The sequence below is a fragment of the Oryctolagus cuniculus genome, chromosome 18 (genome assembly GCF_964237555.1).
Source record: "Oryctolagus cuniculus chromosome 18, mOryCun1.1, whole genome shotgun sequence".
NCBI lineage: Eukaryota > Metazoa > Chordata > Mammalia > Lagomorpha > Leporidae > Oryctolagus > Oryctolagus cuniculus.
The window spans coordinates 50,864,897-50,881,832 of record NC_091449.1 but is presented as its reverse complement, the minus strand read 5'-3'; the positions used below and the strand labels follow the sequence as shown (position 1 = coordinate 50,881,832).

Below are 16,936 nucleotides of genomic sequence, written 5' to 3'. Positions count from 1 at the left end.
ACTCTTTCAAATAAATAAATACATCTTTAAAAAATAGATTAAAACATCCATTTGTTTATAAAAAATGGTCAGCTTTCAGAAGCTGTTCCAACTGTCAAGAGAGCCATGTGGCTAGCAGAATGCAACCTGTGATCCCCTATAGACTGCCGTCACCTGTGAGGTGAGCTGGAGGCCAGTGCCCGAACACACCTGGATTCACACGCCCCTCTGCAGGAGGGGCGATCCTAGCACAGAAACTGCGTGCACCTCATCCTCTGTGACTGGCTCTTTTACGGTTCAGCACTGGAGCAATTCTGCCAGCAGACTGTGACTGTGGTCTTCTAAAACCCACCCACAACAGCAACACCCACCTTGGAGAACACGAGTACCCTTTACTCTGGACTCTTCCTCCTTGAGATGTAACAGGCCTCTGAACTTCCTCAGTAAAAACACCTAACGAATCACTTCCTGAAGAATCTGTTCCCACTGTGACCTAATAACTTGTTCTCGTGGCTCCGTTCCCATCCCCTCAAAGAAACAAGGCCCCGTCTGGCACCCTCACATGCTGGGGGGAAGGTGCCAGCCTGCCAAATGGAAACTGGAAACTTACGCTGGTTCTGTTTGGGCTGGTTGGTTCTGCCAGGGGGCCGTCCTCTCCGCTTCTTGGCGGGTGGTGGGGCTGGGGTCACAGGCTGAGGCTCTGGCTCGGGTTCAATTTCTACAGCAGGTTCCTCCTCGTCCTCATTGTCATCCAGATCTGGCTCAGCGTTTTCTTCTCATGAAACAGGAAGCACAGATGGTAGGGCAGGGAGAAGAGTGGGGAACAACAACCACCACAAAATTATATACTCTGTGGAGTCTTGTTATGGGGGTACTTCAAAAAGTTCGTAAGTGAATGGAATTAAAAGATTTAAGTCTACTTTGGTACAAAAAATTCTGAAATCCACGCAATGTTTTGTCAAACAATTTCATGAACTTTTTAGGGACATGTTTTATGTATTTCTGTTAAGAAAAGACCATTTAAAAAGCTTTTGCTGGAAGTTTTGCTATAAACATTAAAGCAGTGAACTGATGGCCAGTGTTGTGGTACAGCAGATTAAGCTGGTGCCTACGACGCCAGCATCCCATATGAATGCAGGTTCAAGTCCTGGCCACCCCATTTCCAATCCAGCTCCCTGCTAATGTGTCTGGCAAAGCAGTGGACAATGGCCTGAGGTCCCTGGCTTCAGCCTGGCCCAGCCCCAGGCCACTGTAGTGGGAAGTAAACGAGTGATCCCTTTTAGATTTAGACCTCAGAATATGGAGTTTTAAATTGTTACAGGCAACCCAATCTTATATCAGTTACATAACTATACTACAAAAACCATGTTGAAATTAAAAATGAAACAAATGTCCCCTGTCTCCCACAGCAACATAAAACAGGACCCTGTTCCTCCTGAGCCTGAGGAACCCGTGCAGATGTGGTCCCCTCATCTGAGCAGGGGAAAGACTGTGTATCTGGGGGCAAGATAAAAAAATTTTTTTAAAGATTTATTTCATTTATTTGAAAGGCAGAGTTACAGAGCAAGAGATCTTCCATCTGCTGGTTTACTGCCCAAATGGCTACAATGGCTCAGGCTGGGGCAGGCAGAAGGCAGAAGCATCATCTGGGTCTCTCATGTAGGTGCAAGGGTTCAGGCACTTGGGCCATCTTCCACTTGCTTTCCCAGGTGCATTAGCAGAGAGCTGGATTGTAAGTTGAGCATCTGGGACTCAAACTGGCATCCATATGGGAAGCCAGCATTGCAGGCTATGGCTTATTTGGCTATGCCACAATGCTGGCCTCAGAAATTCTTTAATTTAAAAACATTTATTGGGGCCAGCGCTGTGGCACAGTGGGTTAAAGCCCTGGCCTGAAGTGCCAGCATCCCATATGGGCGCTGGTTCTAGGCCCTGCTGCTCCTCCTCTGATCCAGCTCTCTGCAATGGCCTGGGAAAGCAGTAGAAGATGGCCCAAGTCCTTGGGCCCCTGCACCCACGTGGGAGACCCAGAAGAAGCTCCTGGCTTCAGACTGGCGCAGCTCCTGCTGTTGCGGCCAACTGGGGAATGAACCAGCGGATGGAAGACCTCTCTCTGTCTCTACCTCTCTGTAACTCTTTCAAATTAATAAAATAAATATTTTTTAAAAAGTTTTATTTATTTGGAAAGCAAAGTGAAAGAGAGATAGAGGGATAGATATATAGATAGGTAGATCTTCCATCTGTTCATTCAACAGCCAGAGCTAGGTCAGGCTGGAACCAGGAGCCTAGGATTTCACTTGGGTCTCCCACAGGTAGGCACAGACTCAGGTACTCGAGACGCTATCTGCTGATTCCCAGGGTCTACATCAGCAGGAAGCTGGACAGGATCCAGAGCTGGAGCTGGAACCAGATTCTCCAATATGGGACGTGGGTGACCCCAGTGGTGTCTAATGGCTGTGCCAAACAGAAATTCTTGATGCATTGTGAGGACTTATTTACTAGATTGAGTGGCCAGAGTTCTTTGGGGGATTATTGGTAATTTTCTTTAAAGGCCACATATTCAAGACTTAATTTAATCCCCAGATGTACCAGACACAACAGGCCATTCTTATCTCCATTAGATTCTCCCTATACCCTACTCTTGGTGAAATAAATGGTAAATAAAAGTGAAGAAACTACTACAGGAAAAATACGGACAAGGAGCTACGTAAGAGACACATGACCACCCTGACACTCAGTTTCCTTGGGTAATTTCTGCAGCATCAACTTTTTTTTTTTTTTTTTTTAATTTGAAAGGCAGTTATGGAGGCAGAAAGAAACAAACACACATACACAGAGAGAGAAAGATCTTCCATTTGCTGATTCACTCACTCTCCAAATGGCTACAATGGCTGGGGCTGGGCCAGGCCAAAGCAGGAGCCTAGAGCTTCCTCAGGGTCTCCCGCAAGCCTCTTGGCCATCTGCAGAGACTGATCAGCAGTCTACTGCTGTGTTCACAGCCTTCTGCCAGAATCTCACCAAGTTAATAATAAGCAGAAGAAAGCACACAAAAGTTAACTGGTTTGAAGGCTTATTATTAACTTGGTGAGATTCTGGCAGAAGGCTGTGAACACAGCAGTAGACTGCTGATCAGTCTCTGCAGATGGCCAAGAGGCACAGCTTTGGGACAGGACAAATAAGATGGAGTGGCCCTTGTCAGCAGTGGGATCCAGTCCACACTTCCATTTTCTGGGGACATAAAGAGACACAAAGTCCTGAACCAAAGTATGTTCTTCTAAGCACACCTCCTGCCTGGATTTTTAGGCCCAGAAAGGCACGAAACACCCCCAAAAGCACCAATGGTAGGTGAATAGACAAGGTTTTAACTTACAAATGGGGAGACTGAAGTAGAAGTGAAAGCTTGACTTTCACTAACTTGATCAACACCATCTCAAGACCTGGCTGCCAAAGGCAGGCAAAGGAAAAGTTAAGAATCTTAAGCTCCCTTTTTCATGTCCTACATTAAATTCACTGCTCAAATCTAGACCAGCTTTGCAAATATAAAAGTCATGAGCATAGAAAACTCTGCTGATCTTAGAATATTGACCGGAGTAAACTGAATATTTATTAGTTTCACTTTGGGTTTAATTGAACATAGCATGTAAGACATCAATAAGCCCTGAAATGCGGTAAGGAAAAAACAAATGAAAATTTGTCCCCTCAAAATACTAACTGCTGTTGTATTGGGAAGAACAAAAGTTTAGAGGAAGTAAGTGTGATTTGTCCACCTCTACATGATGATGTAGCCATATGTAAATCTATTGGAAACTGGGCTTCACAATCAGTCAAATAAAATGGAACCAAATCAATTAATAAGTCACTTACCACTGTCAGAGGAATCTTCTTTTTTAGAGCGCATCTTTCTTTTTCTTCCACGTTTACTCTTCTTTGTTTCTCCTCCATTCTCCCCTTCTACACCATCTGGACCAGCACAATTATCAGCATGCCTTGCCATGGTATTCTACAAAAGGAACAAAATCCTCTTTCACACTACTAAAAAAGCTTAGATCAGACTGGAAGTTCTTTTTCAGTTAAATTTGGGGTATCATACTATTCCTGTCAGTTCTGAGAGAAACAGAAAAAGCAAGAGAGAGAGAATGGATGAAGATGAGGTTGGGTCCTGTAAGGGGAGACTCAGCAGCTTGTAGACAGACAGGACAGTGGGGCATGAGATCAGTTCCTGTCCTGGCAGGTGTGACTAATCACATGACCCCAGGGGCGGACACAAGGCACACTAAAGCTAGCTAGGGGTGAATGCGGGACAAGTTTCATGCACCTAAGGAAATGCCCTCATACCAGCACACCCATTATTCAGGACACTGCGTTTCCCATCTGTGAAGTGCCCACACATGGGCAGAAAGCCTCAAGACAAGAATGTCTGGCCCCAAATGGCCTCAACAGCTGGGGCTATGCCAGGGTGAAGTCAGGATCCTGCCACTCCACTGGGGTCTCCCACATGGGTGGCAGGTGCCCAAGCACTTGAGCTATTTTCCAATGCTTTCCCAGGCACATTAGCAGGGAGCTGGATCGGAAGTGAAGCAGTTGGAACTTGAACCCACACTTACATAGGACGCCAGCATGGCAGGTGCTGGCTTAATCTGCTGTACCACAATATTGGCCCTGAAACTCTTCTCTTACCCGACGTGTAAATGTTTTCCCACATTTAGAACAGACGAAGGCTGCAGGGACAAAGTTGGGGTCATGATAGCGTTTGAAGTGCATGTCGAGGAGCTGTTTCTGGCGGAAGGTCTTGTCGCAGTGGCTGCAAGCGTAAGGCTTCTCCCCAGTGTGGGTGCGCTTGTGCATGATCATGTGCCTCTCCTGAAACACAAGCAGGAGAAGGGAAAGGCCTGAGAGTGTGGAGTCACAGGGCAGGCGCTTCAGTGCTGTGTGCGAGGACGCTGCCTCCAGGCCTTTCTCACCCAAGGGTCTAGACTCCACACTGCTTGCTGAGATGGTAAAGTTATCTTTATTGGTGTGCAAAACTGCTTCCCTCAATCCTAGCACAGTTAAAGATGCTTACGCCTGTGAGACTGCTTCTCTAATTCCTCTCCTAAGCATCAGGCTCCAGGACCAGATTCTTCTCTGTCTCAAGGCCTGGACTTAATTCCCGGTTCTGAGAAAGAACTTGGCAGTCTGTCTTATGGAAAGGTAAGCTGTAACTGAATAAGACATCGGCTGGAGACTGGGATGATACATAAAATTGACAAGGAGTGTGACCTTTGGTTTTGGTGACATTCCTCATAAGACATGGCTTGAGAATACTATCTTTAAAAACAGCTCATGTAGTAGGTAAATAAAAAAACTGCTAATATCTCACATTAATCAGGTATCAACTGCTTTTTACCAGTGACAGTCCCTACCTGTCTACAAGCGTAATCACACTGGTCGCACTTAAAGCGCTTCTCGTTCTTGTGCGACTTCTGATGCTGGATGAGGGCATAGCGCTCATGGAACACCGCATCACAGTAACGACACTTCTTGCCTTGCTCAATATAGGAATGCTGCTTTCGCAAGTGGACACCTGAAAGCAAACACAAAGTCCAGTCTAACTTGTGAAAACACAAGCAAGCACTTCAACAAGTTAACACATTTCCTCTGCTGCATAAAAAAATTACTTGGTTGCTATACAAAAATCAAATTCGAAGGGGGAATAACAACACATGGGTAAAGATCAAGACAGGTAGGAGAAGACAGTGGCTTGGACAAGGGGGATGGCTATGGATATCAAAGAAAGGGGAAGAACTGATGAGGAATCTAGGAAGTCAAATAAACAGAATTCAGTGGCTGAATTACAGTGAGGAAAAGGCGGGGGTCAGAGTCATTTACTGAAACTAGGTGTGAGTGGTAGAGGCTGATGACCAAGCTGTGTGTGCTTATTTGGGTGACTGGGATATTCAGTTATGAACTTATTTAATTTGAAATGTCTGTGACATCAAAAGAGGAACAGGGAGGGCAAAAGATAGATGTGATTTAAATGTAACTCCAAGGAAAGATCTGGAACGAGAATCTAAATTTGGGAGTTGTTAGTATTTTTGAGTCCATGGGAGCTGATGAGATCATTACAGCAAAAAAAATGAGTGAAAAAGAATTAGGCTTCGTTCAACAAATCTAAGAGTTAAAGGGTTTTCTCTAAAGAGAAAAAAGGGTTAAACAAAAGGCTAGGGTGGTGCTGCGGTTAGTAAGTCAGGTCCCACATGGGTGCCGGTTCTTAAGGCCCTGTATGAGTGCTGGTTCTTAAGGCCCTGTATGAGTGCTGGTTAGTGCCTAGCTGCTGTACTTTTTTTTTTTTTTTTTTTTTTTTAAGATATACCTATTTGAAAGGCAGTTACAGGGAGAAAAAGAGATTTTTTTCATCCACTGGTTCACTCCCCAAATGGCTACAACAGCCAGGACTGGGCCAGGTCAAAGCCAGGTGCCAGGAGTTTCTTCTGGGTCTCTCATGTGGGTGCAGGGACTTAAGCACTTGGGCCACCCTCCATTGCTTGCTTTCCCAGGAATATTTTGCTCCACTTTGGATCCAGCTCCTTGCTAATGGCCTGGAAAGCAGAAGTTGGCTGAAGAGCTTGGGCCCCTGCCACCCATGTAAGAGACCTAAATGAATATCCTGGCTCCTGGTTTCGGCCTGGCCTGGCTCTGGCTGTTGTGGCCATTTGGGGAATGAACCAGGAAGTGAGGATCTCTGTCTGTTTCTCCCTCTCTCTCTGTAACTCTGCATTTCAAATAAATGAATCTTAAAAGAAACCAAAACCAAAAACAAGAGATGGCTGAGGAGTAATCAGAGAAATAAGAAAATCAATGGGCTGGGGCCAGCTCTGTGGCGTAGCAGGTAAAGCTGCTGTCTACAGTGCCAGCATCCCATATGGGTGCTGGTTTGAGTGGCTGCTCCACTTCCGATCTAGCTTTCTGCTAAGGCCTGGGAAAGCAGAAGATGGCCCAAGTCCTTGGGCCCCTGCACCTGTGTGGGAGACCCGAAAGAAACTCCTAGCTCCTGGCTCCTGGCTTCGGATCAGCACACTCTGGTCGTTGTAGCCATCTGAGGAATGAACCAGCAGATGAAAGACCTCTCTCTCTCTCTGCCTCTCTGTAACGCTGCCTTCAAATAAATAAATCTTAAAAAAAAAAAAAAAGAAAATCAATGGGCTGTAATGTCATGGAGGTCAAGGGAAGAGTGACTTAAGAAGAGGACGGTGTAGTCAACTACACAGAACACTGTTAAGAGATCAGGCAAGATGGGAAGTGGAATGTTCACTACATTCACTGTGTAGAGTGATGAATGATCTTGGGAAGAGCCAATTTACCTGAGTGATATGGTGGAAACCAGATGGGAGGGAAATTAGAAGACTTTTTTTTAAAGATAGAAGAGACATGAACATGCTGAGTTGAAAGATCAAGGAATGAGAATGTGAAGATGAAGGTGATGGTGGTGTAAAGACTGCACAAGATAGAATAGGATTCAGGGCAGAGGCGAAAGGAAGCCACAGACAGGAACAACACCAACTTTCTAGAAGCAGATGGGAGAAGAAAGACGAATGTAGATGTAGGCAGGTTAGTAGATTCGATAGCCAACTTTGGAGTTTCAATCTGCTGCCTTTATTTTTTTGTGAAGGAAGAGAAGTCATTTGCCCAAGGAATGAGAAATTAATAGGGAGGAAGATCAGCAGTTATATGAAAACAGAAGGGGTCGGTGTTGTGGTGTAGTAGGTAGTGCTACCATCCGTGACACCAGCATCCCATACAAGTGCCAGTTCAAGTCCTGGCTGCTCCACTTCCGTTCCAGCTCTTTGCTGCAGCCTGAGAAAGCAGTAGAAGATGGCCCACACCCACATGGGAAACCTAGAAGAAGCTCCTGTCTCTGGATTGGCTCAGCTCTGGCTGTTGTGGCCAACTGGGGAGTGAGCCAGCATATGGAAGACCTCTCTCTTTGCTCCTGCCTCTCTGTAACTAAGTCTTTCAAATAAATAAATAAATCTTCTTAAAAGGGGGAGAGGGGGGATAATCTAGATAATGGCCTTATGGTTCAAACACATTGCTCGTAAGACACCACTGGATTTAAATTTTAGTTACTACACCAAAAAACAAAACAAAACAAAACAAAACAAAACAAAACAAACACACACACAAAAAACAAACAAACAGAAAAACCATTCCATTTATTTGGACACTGCCTCTTATATCTTTCCAAAATGAACACGTGACCCCATAGGTCTTGCGTGGAACCCAAGTTGTGCTTCAAACTCATGGTATAATGTTAAAAATGTGTGTCAGTTTGTATTCTAGTCAATATAAGTCATATTAATACAAAAATGTTTTTAAGATATCAGCTAAATTGCATAATTTTCCTCAAAACCTTTTGTGTAAAAACTGCTGCAAAATGACGGGCCACACTTACCCTACAGTTGGGTTTGCAGCTGCTATGGCCTGGCAGTTAAACACCCCAGTGGGAGAAACCACTAGACAGGACTCGAGAACTTTAGTCCAGCTTTGAACTGCTAAGCAGCATTTTAAGGTTTGGTAAATATAGCCCTCTGGCTTTCAGGGATATCACCTATCAAGTTAGATTAACATATATCTTGATTTCTTCATATGGTTGTTGTGAAGATCAAATGAGCAAAAAAATGTCTACTTACCTAAATCACTTTTTCGGGCTATGACAGTGTCACAGTGAGGACAGTGAAATTTGGCCACATTTTCTGTGTGCTTTTGTAAAATGTGCATCTTCATGGTACCACTTTGGGTAAATCGAGCATGACAAATATAACATTCATAAGGTTTTTCCCCTTAAAAGGAAATACAGAATGAACAAATTAAATGAAGTGAATAAATTCTATAATTTGATTGAAGGGCATTTCAGGGGGCAGATATGGTAGGCTATAGACTCTCATCTTACTCAGGAAGGCTGAGGCTCAGGGCCAGTGCCCAGTTCATACCAGTCTTCAGAGCTGGCAAGCCCTAAACTCTTGCTGGCCACCTCAGCTCTGTTCAGCTCTGCCATGGAATCCTCCACATTAGGGAGAGTAGCTTTTTGACAGTACTTACCTTTGGGGAAAGACTATGTGGAGCTCTTAAAAGTTTTTCTTCTTAATAAAAAAAGACTGAACTTGAAAAGCTCAAGTAAAACAAAGCAAAATCTACTAACGTGTCATTAGAACAATAAATTCAGAAGACATGCCAGAGAAGAGTGCTGTCAATTAAATACTACTTTCATGTCAGTCTTCCATCAGGAAAGCAATGAGGGTAATGACTGGTCCACGGGATTCCATGGGATCCACTGAAAAGCAGCTCATAAATACAAGGAAGGGAGTTCTTACCTGAATGGGTTCTCATGTGCCTTTTCAGCTTGTATGTGTCCCTGCTAGCATAACTGCACAAACTGCACTGGAACGGCCGCTCTCCAGTATGAGAGCGAATGTGACGTTTTAATTTGCTAACCTGAAACATGAAAGCAACAAAACCTCTTACACTTCCATTAATGTATATCTTAACATAGCACCATAGGTTAGGTACAAAAGCTTAGTTTTAGGGCATCAAAGTTCAGAATACAGAAAAAGTTTAGAGGCTGGCACTGTGGCACAGCAGGTTAAGCCACTGCCTGCAATACTAGCATCCCACACGAATACTTGTTGGAATCCTGGCTGCTTCACTTCTCATCCAGCCCCCTGCTAATGTACCTGAGACAGCAGCAGAAGATGGCCCAAGTGCTTGGGCCCCTGCCACCCACGTGGAAGACTCTTAAGAAGCTCCTGGCTTCAGCTTGGCCCAGCCTCAGCCACTGTGGCCAATTGGGGAGTGAACCAAGGAATGGAAAAAGAATCAAAAAACGAAAAACAACAACAACAAAAAAACCTACCTCATTTAAAAAAGTACCTAAAAAGTTTGAAAGACTGTTTTTTCCTCTTCACTATTTATAACCCTTGCTTCTCAGATCCTTATCGTAATCCAAAGGAAGGAGGTAAATGGATACAGGCACAGATGAGTCAAGATTTTTCATTACTAGTTATTGTTTAAGCAAGGTGATAGGTACATGGGGTATATAATACTCTTCCATTTACTTCTTTATATATTTGAAGTTTTCTCTTAACCTTTTTTTTTTTTTTTAAAGATTTATCTATTTATTTTAGCAGAGTTAGAGAGAGGGAGAGAGATGTTTTCCATTCACTGGTTTACCTCCCAAATGGCTGCAATAATCCAGGCTGGGCCAGGCTGAAGCCAGAAGCCAGAAGCCAGAAGCCAGGAGCTTAGCACTTGGGCCATCTTCTGTTGTTTCCCCAGGTGCATTAGCAGGGAGCTGAATTGGAAGTGGTGCAGCAGGGACTCTAACCGGCACCCATACGGGATGCCAGTATTGTAGGCAATGGCAACACGGGCCCTTCTCTAATGGTTTTAACATAATGAATACATTATTTATAGATTTTTGTCCAAATTTTAAACTAGTTACTGCAAATGCATTTCAATCCTCTCCGCCAGTTTTCCTATGATTAGTATTTCCTAGAAAATTCAAGCACTAAAAGGCTCTCATCATTGATCATGTTTTAGTTCTGCTAGGGACTCTTATTTAAAAACAGTGACTTTTTTTAAATTATTTTTTAAGATTTATTTATTTTAAAGGTAGAGTTAGAGAGAAATAGACAGACACACAGAGAGATCTTTCATCTGCCTGTTCACTCCCCAAACAGCTGCAACAGCCAGGACTGAGCCAGACTTAAAGACAGAAGTCTGGAATCCACCCAGGTCTCCCACGTGGGTGGCAGGAATCCAAGTACTTGGATCATCATCTGCTGCTTTCCTAGGAACATTTTCAGGTAGCTGGACTGGGAGTCGAACAGGTGGGACACGAACCAGCACACATATGGGATGTTGGCATCACAGGCAGCAGTTTAACCTGTGCCACACTGGCCCCAAAACAAGATTTTTCAAACTTGATTTTAAAGAATGCTTTCAACACTCACTAATGCTTCATTCAAACTTTTCACAAACTTCTAATTTGAAGATTTGTTACATACCAAATTTTCACACATGCTAAGTAGTCAAATAATTGTCCTAACAGTTTTACTGAAAGTCTCTGAATGCAAAGACTTGCCCACTTGTCATCTATTGATTTCTTATATGCACTAGGCCTGTTCTGTTCCAATAAACTATTAATCTAGTCCTGTTTCAATACTGCATCGTCTTCATTTACTGTATAGTTTTACAATATCCAGTAACTCCTATTTTCAAATTTTTCTTAGCTAAGTAACTTTTAAAAAAGATTAATTTGTTTATTTAAAAGTCAGTTATAGAGAGAAGGAATAACAGAAATCTTTCACCCACTGGTTCTCTCCCAACATGGCCCCAACAGCCAGGGCTGGACCAGGCTGAAGCCAGGAGATTCATCCAGGTCTCCCATGTGGGTGGCAGGGGCTCAAGCACTTGGGTTATCTTCTGACACTTTCCCAGGCCATCAGCAGGAAGCTGGATCAAAAGTGGAACAGGGGTTGGCACTGTGGTGTAGTGGGCTAAGCCTCCGCCTGAAGTGCCAGCATCCCATATCCCTTCGGCTCCTCTTCTGATCCAGCGCTCTGCTATGGCCTGAGAAAGCAGTGCATGATGGCCCAAGTGCTTAGGCACCCACACTCACATGGGAGACCTGGAAGAAGCTCCTGGCTTCAGATTGGCCCAGCTCTGGCCATTGCAGCCATTTGGGGAGTAAACCAGAGAATGGAAAGCTGTTTTCTCTACCTCTCCCTCTCTCTGTAACTCTAAATTGTAACTCTCTCGAATAAAAAAAAAAGATAATCTTTAATAATAATAATAATAAAAAAAAAAAAAAAAAAAAAAGCAGCAGCGGAGCAGCCAGGACATGACCCAGTGTTTATATGGGATACTGGCAATGACTTTACCCATTATACCACAACACAAACCCCTTGGCTGGACATTTAATGTCTTCATTCATTCATGTCCTTTTTCATCACATGGGTATCATAGATAATGTTTTTTTTCTATTTTGTTTATGCTATCATTTTGTTGCTATTAGAATGTGAACAATTTCATAGCTTTCTACAATTGCTAGTATAGGTTAAACTTCCTTAATCTGAAAAACCAAAATCCAAATGCTTCAAAAAATCTGAAACCTTCTTGGGTCCGGCGCTGTGGCATAACAGGTAAAGCCGCTGCCTGTGGTGCCGACAACCCTTATGGGCACCGGTTTGAGTCCACTTCTGATCCAGCTCTCTGCTACGGCCTGCGAAACAGTAGAAGATGGTCCAAGTCTTCGGGACCCTGCACTCTCGTGGGAGACCTGGAAGAAGCCCCTGGCTTCGGATCAGTACAGCTCCAGCTGTTGCTCCGGCTAACTGGGGAGTGAGCCAGCAGATGGAAGACTTTGCTCTCTCTCTGCCTCTCCTTCTTTGTCTGTGTAACTCTGACTTTCAAATACATAAATGAATCATTAAAAAAAAATCTGAAACTTTCTGACCACCTACATAGTGCTCTAAAAGGAAAATTCCATACCTAGCTTCATGTAATGAGTTTTAGTTAAAAGACAGGTGCAGGGACTAGAGTTGTAGCATAGCAGGTTAAACTTCCCCATAGGATGCTGGCATTCCTTATCAGAGCACTGATTCAAGTCCTGGCTGCTCCATTTCTGATCCAGCTCCCTGCTAATGTGCTTAGGAAAGCAGCAGACGATGGTCCAAGTACTTTGGCACCTGACACCCATGTGATGCCCAGATGAAGTTTCTGGCTTCTGGCTTCTGCCTGGCCAACCCTGTCTGTTGCAGCCATTTGGGGAGTAAAATAGTGGACAGAAAATTTCTGTCTCTACCTCTTTATTACTTTGCCTCACAAATAATTAAAATCTTAAAAACAATAAAAATCCACAAAACACAGGTCCAGGGATGGGCATTTGGAACAGTGGTTAAGGTGCAGTTTGAGACACTAACATCCCATAACGGAATGCCTAGATTTGAATCCTGCCTCAGATTTGCTCACCCCAGGAGGCAGAGGTCTCAAGTACTTGGATCCCTGCTACCCACATGAAAGTCTCAAACTGAATTCTGAGCACCTGATTTCAGCCTGGCCTGGTCTTGGTTGTTGGAAGCATTCAAGGTGTAAACCAGGGGAGGGAAGCTGTTTGCCTCTGTCTCTGTCTCTCAAATAACATGAAAATAAATTTAACAAACAAACACAGGTGCACTAAGAATATTTCACAAAATTACCTTGGGTTACATGTATAAGAAACATAAATAAATCTTGTGTTTAGAGGTGAGTCTCATCCTCAAAATATTTCATTATATACATACATATATATATGCAAATATTTAAAATCTGAAAAATTCAAAATTGAAAACACTTCTGGTTCCAAGCATTTTTGACAAGGGATATTCAATCTGTAGAATAAAGCTACTCATTTTGGGGCTGGCACTGTGGTATAGTGGGTAAAGCCACCACCTGCAGTACCAGCATCCCATATGGGCACCAGTTCAAGTCCTGGCTACTCCACTTCTGATCTAGCTCTCTGCTATGGTCTGGAAAAGCAGCAGAAAATGGCCCAGTCCTTGGGCTCCTGCACCCTCATGAGAGACCCAGAAGAAGCTCCTTCCTTCGGCCGTTGCAGTCATTTGGGGAGTGAACCAGTGGAAGGAAGACTTGTCTCTGTTACTCTGCCTTTCAAATAAATCAATCTTATATATTAAAAAAAGTTACTGATTACTGGGGCTGGCATTGTGGCACAGTGGATTTAAGCTGCTGCCTGCGACAATGGCATCTCACATGGGCGCTGGTTCAAGTCCTGGCTGCTCTGCTTTCCAATCCAGCTCCCTGCTAAGGTGTTTGGGAAAGCAGCAGAGAATGGCTCAAGTGTTTCAGCCACTGCTACCTAAATGGCCCTAACAGCCAAGGATGAGCCAGGCAAAAAGCCAAAAACTCCATCCTGGTCTCCTACATGAGTGACAAGGGCCTAAGTACTTAATTCATCTTCTGCAGTTTTCCCAGGCACATTAGCAGGAAGCTGGATCAGAAGCAGAACAGTTGGGCCTTACGCCTGTGCTTCAATATGGGATGCTGGCGTCACAAGTGGGGAACTTTAAGCCACTGCACCAAAAAAGTTACTGATTTCTGTATACTTATCTTGTATCTGGCCAACCAAATGAACTTTTACTGCTCTGTGTTTCTCAGCTGGTACTCTCCGATTTTCTCTGTAAGCAAATATGTCTTTAAGAAATGACAGTTTAGTCTAAATTTAGCATTTTATTCTATTAGCTAGGATTTCCAAGTACAATGTTTAAACAGTAACATTCACTATGGATATCTGTATTGTCAATGTTATAAATTTTTAATGTGAATATTATTTCTGGATAGGTTCACTATAGTTTTCCAGTATGTATTACATTAAAGAAGTTTTCTTCTCTTAACTTGCTAGGATTTTACAAAGAAGTGTGAGTATTGAATTAGTAGTTTCATATAGCTTTTCTGTAATCCCTCAATGTAATATACACCAGTAACTTCCTAATTCTTAAACTATCCTTGCATATTAGAAACAATGAATTACCACTTCTTTTTTAAAAATTTATCACTGACTTTGGTTAGCTAATAATTTCATTTGTAAATTTTGCTATTTGAGATTAACATTCAGATATCCTTATCCAGATCTGGTAACAAGATAGTCTCAAATAATGAAGCTGACGAGTCTTCAATTTTTAAATACTTTGGGTGCACTAATTTTATTTATTCCAAGTTTGGCAGAACTTGCCTATAACATGTGGAATTAGTACTCTTTCCAACACGTAAATATTTCATACTCATTTTTTCTTGGGAGAAGTGTATCTGGGGAGGTTCCCAATCTAGTAAGATTTTCTACCTCATCTTAAAGCCAGTTTGGGTTGTTAGATCCTTTCCTGGAATCACGATCTGCCTAAGAAAGGTACCGAGGAGGAACTGAACACTTACTTCTACACTGGCATAATCGCACATGGAACACTTAAATGGCTTCTCGTGGGTATGTTTATAACGACGATGCCGCACCAATTCTCCACTGGTTACAAAGGCCATGTCACAGTCTGGGCACTTGTGAGGACGAGTACCTAGAGAAAGAAGGGCATAGCAAAAGAGCAAGATAAAGGGCACAGATAGCGATAAAGAGTTCACTGTGTAACAGAACTGCTGAATGACATTGGACCCTAGTCAACCCATTAACTTTGCATTAGTCTGAAAGTAGCTCAAAAACTTATGGGAAAGCCCAAGTGAATTTACAACAACAATCCTAGGATACTAGAATATTTAGTTTCTCTTAATTACCCATTTGGACCTGTTGCCTTAGATTATAAATAATTCTTTTCCTATTTTGTGAATACCCTGGTTACCATGAATTAAAAAGAAAACTCCATTGTGTTTCAACTCTTGCTAAAATATAACACTTTTCACCCCCTGTTGTTTTACCAATCACAAGTCACAGAAATAATGGCTTTTTGACTCTAGATTCTTTTGCATAGCAAATCTTACTGTGTTATGATTACACAAATAGGATCATTGAACTTTTCATATTCTGAAACCTTTTTAGAAAAAGATTTACTTATTTGAAAGGCAGAATGACAAGCAGAAGGAGAGACAGAGAAATCTGCCATATACTGGCTCACTTCCCGAACTGCCCACAATAGCCAGGGCTAGGCCAGGGTGAAGCCATGGTCTCCCATGTGGATGGCAAAACCCAAGTACTTGGGCCATCACCCACTGCCTCCCAGTATAGTAATAAATAGCTGTTTGGGAAGAGTGGATTAGCCAAGACTAGAACCAGGCAATCCATATGGGATGCAGGCATCCCAAGCAGTAGCTTAACTGACTGTGCCACAATCCCTGCCCTTTTTAAAACACACACACTAGTTACTCTGTAAAAATATAAATTTATTTTGATAAGGAGTGAGTGGTTTATCAAAGGCTTTACAAAAGTAGTATTGCTTTTTTATGTGATTTAAATAGGTCACTTTCAAATATTAATGTCTAATATTATGAATGTGTCCAAATGTCAATTCATACAATATTTAAGCACATTTATAAACTAATAATATATTCTCTATCTTATCTTACACTGAAATAAAGTGTTTATATCCTCACATAACATCTCCATAATATAACTGATCACTTTTTTTTTTTAAATTTGAGAAGCAGAAAGAGAGAGAACAAGTGAGCGAGCTTCCCCACATATTGATCTATTTCCCAAATGACCATAACAGCTGGTTCTCCCATGTGAATGGCAGGAACCCAATTACTTGAACCATCACAACATCCTACGGTCTGCAATGGAGGGATACTAGAGTCAGGAGCCAAAACTAGGAATTAAACCCAGGCATTCTGATGTAGAATGTGGGCATTTTAACAACAGGATAAACATTCACTCTCTAAATGGTGACTCTGGTGGATCTTTACCACCCACTTTATATTCTATATTACAAATATCATGCTCAGGTATAACACCACTAAGAAGATAAAGCTGACAGTCTTACAGTGTTGTTTTCTTAGATTTATTCAGAAAGAAGTGACCATCTCTAATTGTGGGCAGCAGGTAAAAGGGTGACAGCAAGGTAATCAAAACAAAGGAAAGCTGACTGAGGCTGGTGTTGTGTAGCTGGTAAAGCCACCACCTGGGATGCTGACATCCCATGTAGGAGTTGGTTCACATCCCAGCTGCTCTACTTCTGATCCAGCTCTCTGCTAATGGCCTGAGAAAAGCAGTGGAAGATGGCCCAAATGCTTGGGCCCCTGCCATCCACATGGGAGACCCGGATGAAACTCAAGATGGAAGATGTCTCTCTCTAATTCCGACTTTTCCAAATAAATAAATCTTAAATAAAAAAGGATGGTTGCATTTGAGAATAGAATCAGGAAAAAAAAAATCACAATGTAATTGAGGGGCAAGCCTCCTACAGAAATGATCTAGAGAATGAAG

The 16,936-nt window shown here is 42.8% G+C and overlaps 1 protein-coding gene across 9 annotated transcripts in view; it reads right to left on the bottom strand.

Moving 5' to 3' along the window:
- CTCF (CCCTC-binding factor) overlaps window positions 1–16,936 on the bottom strand; it is a 62,870-nt gene that overhangs the window by 2,302 nt on the left and 43,632 nt on the right. For 5 of the 9 annotated variants that reach the window (XM_008257464.4, XM_070062615.1, XM_070062616.1 and 2 more), the window contains 7 exons: window positions 14,944–15,077; window positions 9,330–9,450; window positions 8,649–8,798; window positions 5,382–5,542; window positions 4,657–4,839; window positions 3,844–3,979; window positions 590–751 (listed from right to left, as the gene is read on the bottom strand). In XM_008257464.4, coding sequence (XP_008255686.1) covers window positions 590–751; window positions 3,844–3,979; window positions 4,657–4,839; window positions 5,382–5,542; window positions 8,649–8,798; window positions 9,330–9,450; window positions 14,944–15,077 — 1,047 coding nt within the window. Of the gene's footprint in view, window positions 1–589; window positions 755–3,843; window positions 3,980–4,656; window positions 4,840–5,381; window positions 5,543–8,648; window positions 8,799–9,329; window positions 9,451–14,943; window positions 15,078–16,936 lie in introns of all 9 variants that reach the window. The other 4 variants (XM_051846940.2, XM_051846943.2, XM_070062611.1 and 1 more) reach the window with 1 other exon arrangement.